Genomic DNA, 13,638 nt, shown 5'->3' with positions numbered 1-13,638 from the left:
CGCCCCCTAAAACATCACAGTCCCAGCATGCCCAGGGACTGTGACGGCATAAGGGGGCGGGGTCTCCGCCTATATAAGTCACAACGGAGCGCTCAGAGAGCAGTCCAGCTGGAGAGAGCGTCGTGTCAACATCTGGAGAAAGGAAGAGGGAAGAAGACAAGAAGCCCAGAAGTCCGGACCTCCGCTGGCAAAAGAACGGCATGAAGACAGTGGAGGAGCCGGCAGAAGAACTGGAACACCGGGAGAAGAGGCCAGAGAGAGCGGAGAAGAACCAACCGGACGCCGGGAGAAGAGAAACCAGAGGGACCCCCAAAGCCGGAGGAAGACCCCCGAAGCTGGAGGAAGACCCCCCGGAGCTGTTTAATAAATTATTTTAAAAACCTGTGTAGTTTGTTTTATTATTGACACTTTTTCCCCTAGGTGAATGGGTAGGGGTACCATGTACCCCGTACTCATTCACATAGGGTGGGGGGCCAGAATCTGGGGGCCCTCTTATTATAGGGGGCTCCCGGATTCCGATAAGCCCCCTCCCGCAGACCCCAACAACCAATGGCCAGGGTTGTCGGGAAGAGGCCCTTGTCCTCATCAACATGGGGACAAGGTGCTTTGGGGTGGGGGGACCCCGCAGGGTGCCCCCTCCCCCAAAGCACCCACCCCCCATGTTGAGGGCATGCGGCCTGTTACGGTTCAAGGGGGGGGGCGCTCGCTCGTCCCCACCCCCTTTCCTGACCGGCCGGGCTGCGTGCTCGGATCGGGGTCTGGTATGGATTTTAGGGGGGACCCCACGCCGTTTTTTCGGGGTAGGGGCTTCCCTTTATAATCCATACCAGACCTAAGGGCCTGGTATGACCCGCGACGGGGCTTGCAAGGTGTCAATCTCGCTGATAAAAGCGGCAAGATTGACTTCCTTTTCTAGTCCGGTCATACCTGAGTCACGTTCAAAATGAACGGACTTGTCTGTGTGTGGGCAAGTCCGTTCATTCTGAAAGTCTGCCGTAACTCGGGCGAAAGACCGTCGGAAAGACGGGCGGACCTAGCCCGCCGGAAAGTCCGGTCGTGTGTGGGCAAGTCCGTCCGTTTTTAAGTCTGGCGCACCTGGCGGACCAAGTATGCCAGAAAGTCCGATCGTGTGTACGCGGCATAAGTGGATCAACCTATGCCAGGCAGGAATGAGTTAAAGAGTGAACATGCTCCCTCACCACATGGCTGCACATACAAAGGATATGCACCCCAGCACATGTCTAGGGTGCGACACAACACATACACTTTAAAGCGGTAATAACCGCTGGCTTTTAAAAAAAACAATTATTTTAAACCTTCAAGGCAATGTCATAATGTGCTAGTATGCATTGCATAGAGAGGAAAAGAGGAAAAGAGGAAAAGATGAAGAGGAAAAGATGAAGAAAAAGATGAAGAGAGAAGCGTCACACAGCGGGAGCCTCCCTCCATGCCATCATGGATGCGGAGCGGCCGGAGGAGAAGAAGATAAGAAGATGCCGGACGAGAACACTGGAGGAAGAACCAGAAGAACCAGAAGAAGATGGAGGAAGAAACTGAAGGAAGACAGAAAATAGAAGAAAGAAGATAGAAGATAGAAGAAAGAAGAAGCATTTAAATAAAGGAATTGTCAAAAAACTGTCTCTTGTCATTTTTACATTTTTGACAGTTTTTTTGTGAAATGGTAGGGGTACTTTTGTACCCCCTTACCATTTCACACAGGGGGGAGGGCCGGGATCTGGGGGTCTCCTTGTTAAAGGGGGCTTCCAGATTCCCATAAGCCCCCCGCCCGCAGACCCTCACAACCACCGGGCAAGGGTTGTGGGGATGAGGCCCTTGTCCCCATCAACATGGGGACAAGGTATTGAGGGCATTTGGCCTGGTACAGTTCAGGAGGGGGGGGCGCTCTCTCGTCCCCCCTCTTTTCCTGCGGCCTGCCAGGTTGCGTGCTCGGATAAGGGTCTGGTATGGATTTTTGGGGGGAACCCACGCCGTTTTTTTTTTAATTTTGGCACGGGGTTCCCCTTAAAATCCATACCAGACCTGAAGGTTCTGGTATAGATTTTAAGGGGGACCCTACGCCATTTTTTTAAAAAATTTTGGCCGGGGTTCCCCTTAATATCCATACCAGACCTGAAGGGCCTGGTATGGAATTTAGGGGGACCCCCCCCACATCATTTTTTTTTTTAATTTTGGTTTGGGGTTACCCTGTGGGGAATTCCCATGCCGTTTTTATCTATGAACTTTTATGTGTATTGTCGGACCGGCAATTCATTGATAGCCGCGAGTAGTTTTAAATGACTTTTTTTCCTTTTAAATGTCATTTTGCTGTCAGATTGTTCTAAACACGGGAAACATGCGCCCCTTTACAGGCATACTATAGACACCCCCAAGGTACGAAATTTAAAGGGATATTACACTTTTATTGTTTCACTTTAAGCATTAATAAAATCACTGCTCCCGAAAAAAACGTCCGTTTTTAAAACTTTTTTTTGCATTGATCCATGTCCCCTGGGGCAGGACCCAGGTCCCCAAACACTTTTTATGACAATACCATGCATATAAGCCTTTAAAATTAGCACTTTTGATTTCTCCCATAGACTTTTAAAGGGTGTTCCGCGGCATTCGAATTTGCCGCGAACACCCCAAATTGTTCACCATTCGGCGAACTGGCAAACAGCCGATGTTTGAGTCGAACATGAGTTCAACTCGAGCGCGAAGCTCATCCCTAATGAGCACCGGTATCTTCTGTGAATCTTACTCAAGATGAGTTCAGGGGGTACTTTGAGTGCCCCATATGGTGTCAGTGGGAGCAATAGTGCCCCATTGTTAGTATCAGTGGGATGAATAGTGCCCCATTGTTGGTATTGGTGGGAGGAATTATGTCCCATTGTTGGTGTCAATGGGAAGAATTATGCCCCACTGTTGGTATGAGTGGGAGGAATAATATTACATATAAGTGTCAGGAAAAGTGCCCCAAGGGTTGAATAGGGTTGAATAAAATCAAGCAAAAGGCTGCGTCTTGCCCAGGGGTCACAGTTTGGAGATCACTGATCTATGTCCAACCTTAGTTGGTGTTAGAACACAGTAACATGTACAAACATAATGTAGGCAGGAACATTAGAACATGGGTAGAGTGTTTAATTCCAGGGTAACGCTAACGGTCTTTTGCCCTATTCTACAATAGTGTGACTACTCCAAGAGGGAGCCAAATAGCATACATTGTACATTCACCACTACATGTACATTACCAAGCTTGACACTTCACCCACAACCTTCCTGGCAGAGCAAGGTTTTAATTCCCAAGATAGACCATTGGTAGTAAGAAGAGGCAAATCCAATAGATTTTTAACGCTTTATGTTTGCAACTTCAAAGTAGACAACTTCAGGGCATACAGCTTTTCACCACTTTTGGGGCTTTCCCAGGTTGTGCTATCTATGTCCTGTCCCCATCTTCCTCCTATCCAGAGCACCAGGACCTCTCCAGACAGTGTTTCAGTAATTGAGAACCATCATTTAATGTCACTTATGCATTTTTCATACTTAATATCAGGATCTACAGAAGAAAAAAATATATTGTGTGTTGACAATTTTTGTATCTTAGGCTGTTGCCATATTATATGCTTGACTGTCAAAAAAGCTTGTTGCTGCTTCTTGTATAAGGATGCCCCATGTTTTATTTCATATTCAGGTTCATTGTTGGATTTATCAACCGAAATCAGTCTCCCAGTGATGAGAATAGAAACTACCTCCGCCTAATGTATTACAGCTACCTCTGCAGACTTAGAGACCATGTGCCTAAAAATGTCTTGGACAAAAATTGGCTGGCTCCCCCATCAGCTATGGAAAAGGTATGGTTAGTGTTTGATTATAATAAATTGAACAATATCTTCAAAAAATATTGAAGTTTTTCTGAAGCATAAATGCTTAGTTGGGAGAGAGGATCTGCTGGGAAAGGTAGGGTGAGGAGCATTAAAAAAAGGATGAAGCATCAATGTGAAGACACACTGCAAGCTTCATGTTTTATTAGAGGATAGTGCAAAGTGAAGTAAATGCTATGCTGAGTGCTAGTGTGTATTGAGGTCTGGGTCTTCAGGGAATATTTGCTGAGCAGTTTGTTAATAAGACGAGTAAGATTTATTGTAAAACGCTTCTGTTTCTTTTGTGTCTTGTAGTGGCAACTGCCATTTTTTAATTTTCTTAGCATTTGCAAATAGGAAACTTAAAGGGGGTTGTAAACCCTCAGCGTTTTTCACCTTAATGCATAGAAAAAAAAAATATATAAAAAAACCTTCTTTACTGCAGCAGCGCCCCCGAGCCCCCCTTATACTTAGCTGAGCCCGGAAATTCCTGCAACGGGAAAGAGCACACCAGCTCCGGCCGGTGTCTAGTATCCTGATTGGATAGGTTGATAGCAGCACAGCCATTAGCTCTGCTGTCAATCAAATCCAATGACACGGGCGCCTGGGAGCTGAGCCAAGTCCTACTGTCTGTATCAACAGACGCGGCAGCAGGACAGGGGAGCATGCCCGCACAGGTGTCTCGTAGGAGAGCGCTTCTCTGACGGGACACTCGAGAAGAGGAGGAGCCTGGAGCCCCGCGGGGGGACCCCAGAAGAGGAGGATCGGGGCCACTCTGTTCATAACCAACTGCAAAGAGAAGGTAAGTATGACATGTTTGTTTTTTGTTTTTTTAAAAAACCTGAACCTTTACAACCAAACACTGAGGGATATTTATCAAGGAAATTGTATGTAGATGCAAATCAGGCTGTCTATCAGTTAGCACAGTGTTACCTCTTCACTTGTAATTATAGGCAGAAAACTGCAACAGATTTACCAATGGATGGGACAAATTTTCAATTATAAAAAGCTGCACAATTAAGTAGCTAGGGGCAAATTTTATTTTGTAGCAGTGCTACTTTAGAGTAGCTGTGAGGGGAATTTATGAATGTAGCTGTCTAATTATCATATTTCTGTCTAAAGTCTGTCTTAAACAATTTCACTGCTCCATTTTATCATTGCCTGACTGTGAGACAGAAGTGATAAATGTCCCCATTCTGTCTTTCAGGTTTCAGAAAAGCTTTATAAGCTGTGCATGAGAAATTTGGTTAGAAAATACTGCAGGTCTGTTACTCCAAAGAAAATTGAGCAGGTACATTATTTGTGTTAGTATGTTTATTTACAGGACTTGAAAGAAAGATCTGGATTTCAGTAGTATTTGTACTGATTTATACATTTTTTCTGTACATAAAGATGCAGCAGAAACTTGTAGCCAGTGACCTCTTCCGGGGGAAAAAAGAGGGCTATCAGCAAAGTGTCAGCCAACCCTTCGAAGAAACCCGGCTAAGTGAGTGTGGTATAATAAGACCTTAATGCAAGCAGTGAACTGGCCCTTTGAAGGATTAATGCAAATTAAATTAAAATTCTTTGATGGGTGGATGTTAGTCTGGAGGATTGAGAGTTTGCAGATTGTATTTGCATGTAGACTGCCTTAGGTAACGCCCACATGTAATGTTGAGCCTCCATGACTGAATAAATTGAAATCCAATTAATGCAAGGGGCAAGCAAGGGACAGTAAGGTTGGGAAGGAAAGAGCTAGAAGATGCTAGATGTCCTGCACCCTGAAAATAAGCTGATTTTCTCCATTGTCTAATACACACTGTGAGAAGTTCACAATATGCAGAAAAATCAGGCTAAAGCCTCATACACACAATCGGACTTTATACAAACTTTCCCATGGATTCCTGTACAAAGGGAGTTGGCCGTGAACTTGTTAAGCATACACATGGCAGGACTTTTTAGGCAACAAACACGAACGTAGGGACGTTTCAATGTACTGATGACACTTCAAAAGAGGACGTTCAATTCTCTGGCACCACCCTTTGGTCAACTTCTGTATTGTTGTCTGATTTGTTTTGCATTGGTTCCGGGTTCCGAGCATGCGTGTTTGTACTTTGTACTAAAGTCCGATGGTTTTGTGTACACACAATCGGACTTGCCGACATCAGGCTTTTGTTGCCGCCAAGTTTGTCTGTTTGCACAGCCAACATTTGTCCAATGAAAAGCGAATAAGTTTGTCCGATGGAGCGTACACACGGTTGGATGTTGCCTTAAAACAGCTAATTTGCATGTTTGTTGTCAAAAAGTCCGATCGTGTGTATGGACCTTAAGCAATTTCAGTACTTGAGAGGAGTCTGTACAGCTGTGCAAGATGTAAGGTAAAGCTGCAGTTCAGCTTTAATCTGATGTTTGCTTGTTTAACCCTTTTAATTATCTCTTTGCCTTAATAAGTGTGAATTTAAACAGTTTGCTAGAAGCTTTACATGTCAGTTTGTTCTTTAAAAAAAAAAAAAAGTTTCATAGCAACACCAGATTTGTATTGATTGAATCATATGTGATCTTATGTTGTGATTTAATTTTATAGGTGAGCAGGATCTCAATATAAAACTGCTTATGAACATGAGCTATGACAAGGTTAAGGTAAGGCGTCTTGTACAATGCTCATGCAGCAGGGCTTCTCTTTTCATGTTTCTATACAAAATGCAAATATGTGCATGTATTGTATAAACTGTTTCAATGCAAATCGGGAAAAAATGTGCTTAAAATGTGCATTTAACATAACTAGGTGACAGCAAAGCTACACTTGCATGTAAAAACGTGGACACGGATGCAAAGTAATTTAACAAATAACAAAAACTCAATGCTTATCCAATTATTGGTTGGTATGGGTTACTTAATTTTTGTACTTCATAGCTGCTTTTGTCCACCTTATTTATCAAACCGTTGTGATAACAACTGATATGAAAAATTCACTGGAATATAAACTGCATTGGTAGTGACATAATGCATTTCTGAGACAATATATCTTCTATTATAAAAAGAAAATACGAGTGTTCTACTGTATACTGTAGGCAATCTAACATTCTTAGTTTGTAAAGTAGGCCAATAATGTAAAACATGAATTTGAAAATTTGTGCAGACAGAAACAGATGTTTGCAATATTTTTTTTCCACATGTGATCAGTATGGCATTTCAGCAATCAAGTATGACAGGCATGGATTTAAGGCTCGAACTCGACAGCTTCTGTTGACACAGACAAAACTGTATGTGACTGAACAAGTCAAAATCAAGCAGATGATTGAATACTCAAACATAAAAGGTAATAAAAACATTTTGTCATTCTATTATTTTTTTGCAAATATAAAATGAAGAGAGTAAGGCTGGGTTCACACTATTGCAAATTGGATGCGGGTTTCCCCCCCATCCAATTCGCATGTCAGGAGATTGTGACCGGCTCTCTATGGAGCCAGTTCACACATCTCAGTAGTGGCTCCGGTGCGAATTGCACAGGAGTCCTGTGCGCCTTCTGGTCCACTTCAGGTCTGAATTCAGCCAAACATTTGACCTGAAACAGGGACGCTATGAGCTGCTCCGTGCTGCAGTGTGAACCCAGTCTAAAGGATACATTATGCTCACAGCACTGAGAAAATTTCTTCTATCAGACACCTTGTTAAAAGTGTACAGTATGTTGAGTCATAAACCTTTTTTCCAGTTTTGGATAGACTCAGGGTCAGAAAAATGAAGAGATATTCAGCGCTGACACATACAAAAAATAATAAATAAGTAAAATCAAATACATATTAAATGCAAGCTGGCACTCAAGGTCAACTCAAATAGTACCTCAAATAAACATGTAAATGGAAGCAGTGCAGCACAATTTAAATGTCCAAAATTAAATACAAAGGTCCAGGTAAGTGCATGTGGGGACAGCACAAATCTATATTCTGTACAGTGCAGTGAAGAGTACAACGATATATCCAGTGATAGTGATCCCTCCACCACAGGTAAAGCTGGCCTCTTACCTCATGTATTTGACCTGAAACAGGTCACAATGCAGTAAACAGAAAGCAAATCACCAGGTAAGATGCCCTCTGGATAGCGTCTTCAAATCCACACTTGGGTAAAACTTTAGATTCTCCATAACATATAAGGACAGAGGGAGAGGAATCTAGTGTTCACTGTCTAACTTTTTATTGATAAAATATAAAAATATAAGCGAGTACACTCACATTAAGCAGCACTCAGAACCGAGTGCCGGTGTACGGGCATGTAAACAAACCATCAAGATGGCCGTAGGTAACGTCACACATGACTCCTGACCCCCCGTACGTGTTACGTCCGTGGCCGGGACTTCATCAGCGCGGGGCAGGAATACACATCGACGGCCCGCATTGTTTAAATAGTGTCATGGTAACCATTAATCCTCGAATCAGGCTCCCGGATACAGCGGCCCAATAGCAGCTTATATCACAAGGAAAAGACTTCCATTAACCACCAGGGGAGCCATGAAATGGGACGGATCACAAAACAGAGATAGAATATAAATAAAATATGTATGTCGATAAGACTGGCGCTATTTTCGAATTAATAAATAGGGGACAATTAAATCCTCATAAATATATCCTCATAAATATAAATATATTTAACATAATGCGCTTTATATGTCTCAATTCTTAAAACAAAAAACATAACATATTAAAAGGGCACTCTACCCCAAAAACTAATATAAATATAGATTTAAAATTAGATTTAAAATGAATGTGACATCAGACCACGGCCATCTTAATGATTTGAAAGGCATTAAATGTACAATAGAAATTAATATAAAAAAATTATTATAAAAAAGTAGAAAAAAATAGATACAAAAATAAAAATAAAATAAATAAAAAATGAATGAATAAAAAATGAAAAATAAATACGTACATATGTAAATAAGTACAAAAATTCATAAAAATCCATAAAAATCCTTGATTAAAAATCTAAATCCGGAAAAAATACCACCTATCTGTTGGAAATAAAGCAATTGAGATCAAAGTCGACATTCATCCCTGCAGGAGACATCACCTTGGTCTCATAAATCCAGAAGGATTCTCTGCGACTTAGTTGGTGAATATAGTGACCTCCTCTCCAATGTCTGGGGACCATCTCAACACCCCTAAACTTCAGGTATTTGGGGTCTCGTTAATGACATAATCTGAAATGCCTGGATACACTATGGGTTTTAACTCCTCTTATAATATTACTAATGTGCTCGCCTACCTGTACGTGTAATGCTCTCGAAGTGCGTCCAACATACTGCAAGCCGCAGTCGCATTCGAGCATGTATACGACACCAACTGATGCACAAGTGATGAGGCCTTCAATCTTATATTGTTTACGTGTGACAGTAGACATAAAATCTTTCCGCTTCTTAATGTTATTCCTAGCCTTTCTGCAAGTGGCACACTTGCCACATGCGTAAAAGCCAGATAAAAAGCTAAAAATTCTATTGTCCACTAATTTAGGTGGGTCCACCACTCCTGGTGCTAGGCTATCACAAAGTGACAGTGCCTTATGATAAATAAACTCAGGTCGATTAGGAAGCACTGGACCAAGTATCCGATCATACTTCAGAATGGGCCAATGTTTGGCTACAATTCTCTCAAACTTCTTGTATTGGATACTAAAATCCAGAGCCGGTACAAGGGGTGGGCGAGAGGGACGAGTGCCCTGGGCGGAGTGTGAGAGGGGGCGGGTTCAGAGTCCTCTTTAACGCAGAGCAAAAGCAGCTGCCCCTGAAGCCTGCACTGCTTAGAATAGTTCTCCGGTGTAGCGGTCATGAACACAGCTGTGCCATCCTCCCCTGTTTGCTTTCTCGGCCGGGTTAACACAGGCGGCCACACTGACAGGGGAGGAGAACAGCTGCGGGCTGTGTGTGTAAGTGCCGACCCGTCCTGCTTCTCCCTCTGTCAGGAGCTGCAGGATCGGAGTGGCTGTCCTGTGACAGGAAGTGAGGCAGAGCGATCGTCCGTGCTCCCCCGTCCCATCACCCCCCCTCACACTTCTATAGCACAGCACAGAACAGAGTGAAGTGTTCTGGCTGTATGCTACAGATCTGAGACTGCACTGAGACTGTGTGTTTGAAAAAGAGCGCACACACATACCAGAGAGGTGCAGTGTCACGGAGGATGAGAACTGTGAGAAGGAGGTGGAGGAATTTGTGAAAAGAGGTGAGAACTCTAAAGGGAGGATTACAATGGTGGCTGGGGGGGGGGGGGGGGCTGGATACAGAGGGGTTTGTGGACAGGGAGGGGTGTACAGAGGTGGCAGTAGAAGGGGGGTATACAGAGGTGACTATAGAAGGGGGGTACAGAGGTGACTATAGAAGTGGGGGGTACAGCGGTGACTATAGAAGGGGTGTATATTGAGGTGACTATAGAAGGGGGGTATACAGCAGTGACTATAGAAGGGGGGTATACAGCGGTGACTATAGAAGGGGGTATACAGAGGCGACTATAGAAGTGGGGGGTACAGAGGTGACTATAGAAGGGGGGTATACAGAGGTGGCTATAGAAGTGGGGGGTACAGAGGTGACTATAGAAGGGGGGTATACAGAGGTGGCTATAGAAGTGGGGGGTACAGAGGTGACTATAGAAGGGGGGTATACAGAGGTGGCTATAGAAGGGGGGGGTACAGAGGTGGCTATAGAAGGGGGGATACTGAGGTGGCTATAGAAGGGGGTTACAGAGGTGGCTGTGGAAGGGGGGATACAGAGGTGGCTATAGAAGGGGGGATACTGAGGTGGCAGTGGAAGGGGGGGATACAGATGTGAATATGTTTTTGATCTGCTGTGTATAATCCACATTTCTTTGTTTTATGCATTCTCCAGTATTGCCTTGTAACTTGCAGAACTATGTTCAAAATGTAAATTGTTCAATAAAAACTTAAAAAAAAATCTGCCCAGCCGTGCCATTGTGACGTATATCGTAGTGCGCTGGTCAGCAAGTGGTTAAAGATGGCCCTGGGCGGGTTGTTAGCAGGCATAAGAGTAACAATACTGTGTGTGTGTGTGTGTGTGTGGGGGGGGGGGGGTCATGTAAAGGGTGAAATACTGTGTGTGGGGTGATAATTTAATTTGTATTGTTTTAGGTATATTCTTGTTTTGAAACGACATTGATTCTTTCTTAAAAATGGGGGGGGGGGGCGCAGTTTGCCATCTTCGCCCTGGGCACCAAATGGCCTTGTCCCAGCACTGCTAAAATCCATTACCATTTTAGACTCAGGGTCAGAAATAGACCCAGACTCAGGGTCAGAAATGGGTTTGTACTGCTGTCTGGGGCTCCAATGGAGAGCTTTACCCTCACTTTCTGTCAGCACACAGGAAGCGAGGCAAAATGTGCAACTGCAGACAAAGAAAAGAAATCTTAACGGAACTGGCGTTCCCTTACTCTACTAAAGAAAAGCATCGCCCACTACCCCAACCATCCACTACTACCAAAATACATACCAAATCCAATCAGCGCAAACTACATAAAAAATAAATGTGCAAAATATTGTGAAACAGTAAAAAATTTGTGAAAATCTCACTGAATATTCTTTGTGAAATATTGCTCACTAAATACTTAACAATGACTCCACAACTCCTCCTAAGAATCTATATTCTCTCAATTAGTGTAGCGCAAAACTTGTGCATCTGTTCTCATAAAAAACAAACTAAAAAAACTAACGAAAACCAAAAAGTTCTCAATTCTCTTTCATATCTGTGAAATATTAAACACTGCAGTGCAATTAGTGACAGGCACCAATCTTCCATCTTCCTCCTGTGACGTGCAACATGTAAACCAATTGTCTCTGTTAGGAACCTTCTTCCTCTGAACCTCTTAGTGGGGAGGAGCTGAACCAGTGGCGTCGGGAGGGGGGCTGGGGGGGCTGGAGCCCCGAATGGGTCCCCGAAAAGCCCCGGGTCTCAGGCAGGTACCTCTGTATTGTTAGCCCCGAGCACCGCCACCGAGCGCGGACCGACCTGATCCCGAGGGCCGCCGAGTGCGGCCGAGTGATATAGCAGGTCCCGCCTTCTGGAGCCTGCAGCGCCTATGATGGTCCAATGTCGGGACCGCAGGACGTGTGACGTCCATCATAGGCACTGCAGGCTCCAGAAGGCGGGCCACATCACTGTGAGATCCCCGCTTCCCACTCGGCTCTCGGATAGGTGGCTCTCCTCCTCTGGCTGCCTGCTGTGATGATGATGGGCGCACCACACACATCACGGCTGAGCTGAGATGCTGCAGGACACATGAAGTCTGTCTCCTGGTCAGGTAGGTCAGTGTATGTATGTCAGGTAGGTCAGTGTGTGTCAGGTAGGTCAGTGTATGTATGTCAGGTCGGTAGGTCATTGTGTGTCAAATAGGTCGGTGTATGTCAGGTAGGTAGGTCAGTGTATGTCAGATAGGTCAGTGTATGTCAGGTAGGTTAGTGTGTGTCAGGTAGGTCAGTGTGTCAGGTAGGTCAGTGTATGTCAGGTAGGTCAGTGTGTCAGGTAGGTCAGTGTGTGTCAGGTAGGTAGGTCAGTGTATGTAGGTCAGTGTATGTATGTCAGGTAGGAAGGTCAGTGTATGTATGTCAGGTAGGTAGGTCAGTGTGTGTCAGGTAGGTCAGTGTATGTCAGATGGGTAGTTCAGTGTATGTCAGGTAGGTAGGTCAGTGTATGTCAGGTAGGTCAGTGTGTCAGGTAGGTCAGTGTGTGTCAGGTAGGTAGGTCAGTGTATGTAGGTCAGTGTATGTATGTCAGGTAGGTAGGTCAGTGTATGTATGTCAGGTAGGTAGGTCAGTGTATGTCAGGTAGGTCAGTGTGTGTCAGGTAGGTCAGTGTGTGTCAGGTAGGACAGTGTATGTCAGGTGGGTAGTTCAGTGTATGTCAGGTAGGTAGGTCAGTGTTCGTCAGGTAGGTCAGAGTGTCAGGTAGTTAGGTCAGTGTGTCAGGTAGGTAGGTCAGTGTATGTCAGGTAGGTCAGTGTACGTATGTCAGGTAGGTAGGTCAGTGTAATGGTCAGTGTGTCAGGCAGGTGAGTTTAGTGGTCAGCATTGATGGGCACTGGTAAGCCAGGCAGCAACCAACAAGCGAGCTTACCCCCCGCCACACAAACACACAACCCCACCGCCCAGCCAAAAAACACTGCGTCATTACCACCCTCCCCTCCCCTGGTCCCACTCCGGGCAGGCCTTGGACTTTGGGCTGAAGCCCCTGGTCTTTTTGCTACCCAGCAACGCCCCTGAGCTGAACCCATGACTTCATACTCGCGACTGTCAGCGCAAGTGAAGTGATGAGCCGCACAAGTTATATATTAAAATCCTTGCTGTTTTGATATCCTGTAAGTGTATTTTTTTGCTATTGGGGCGCAAATAAAAGCTTTATACAGAGAGCACTATGGTCTGCTTTTCCGTTTTATGGTGTCCTTATGGCTTGATGCTTAGGTACATCTGGAGGAAGACAGTGTTTTTAATTGGTGCCAAGAGGAGGATCGGAAGAAGAGGTTTCCTACTGGAGATCTCGACCCACTTAAAGGTCTAAGAAGGAGGTGTGTAGGCTATTGGTGTTGCACTGTGGTGTTTAATATTTCACAGATACGAAGGGCTGAATTAAGAACTTTTTGGTTTTCGTTTGTTTCTCATTTCTCCAAGAGGAGGATCGGAAGAAGAGGTTTCCTACTGGAGATCTCAACTCACTTAAAGGTCTGAGAAGGCGATGAGCAGGCTATTGGTGGAGGTACGCATGTCACAGGAGGCAGACGGAAGATTGGTGTTTGTCGCTAATTGCACTATGGTG

The 13,638-nt window shown here is 44.6% G+C and overlaps 1 protein-coding gene across 1 annotated transcript in view; it reads left to right on the top strand.

Moving 5' to 3' along the window:
• Window positions 1–13,638, top strand: part of MYO1H (myosin IH) — a 240,169-nt gene that overhangs the window by 204,261 nt on the left and 22,270 nt on the right. Inside the window, exons 24-28 of the mRNA XM_073603280.1 lie at window positions 3,689–3,848; window positions 5,065–5,148; window positions 5,250–5,343; window positions 6,421–6,476; window positions 7,020–7,155. Of these exons, the coding sequence (XP_073459381.1) occupies window positions 3,689–3,848; window positions 5,065–5,148; window positions 5,250–5,343; window positions 6,421–6,476; window positions 7,020–7,155 (530 nt within the window). The remainder of the gene's footprint in view (window positions 1–3,688; window positions 3,849–5,064; window positions 5,149–5,249; window positions 5,344–6,420; window positions 6,477–7,019; window positions 7,156–13,638) is intronic.

This window comes from Aquarana catesbeiana, linkage group LG01 (genome assembly GCF_042186555.1).
Source record: "Aquarana catesbeiana isolate 2022-GZ linkage group LG01, ASM4218655v1, whole genome shotgun sequence".
Taxonomy (NCBI): Eukaryota; Metazoa; Chordata; class Amphibia; order Anura; family Ranidae; genus Aquarana; species Aquarana catesbeiana.
Note: the sequence above shows the minus strand (reverse complement) of the source record. Positions and strands in the feature narration are given on the sequence as shown.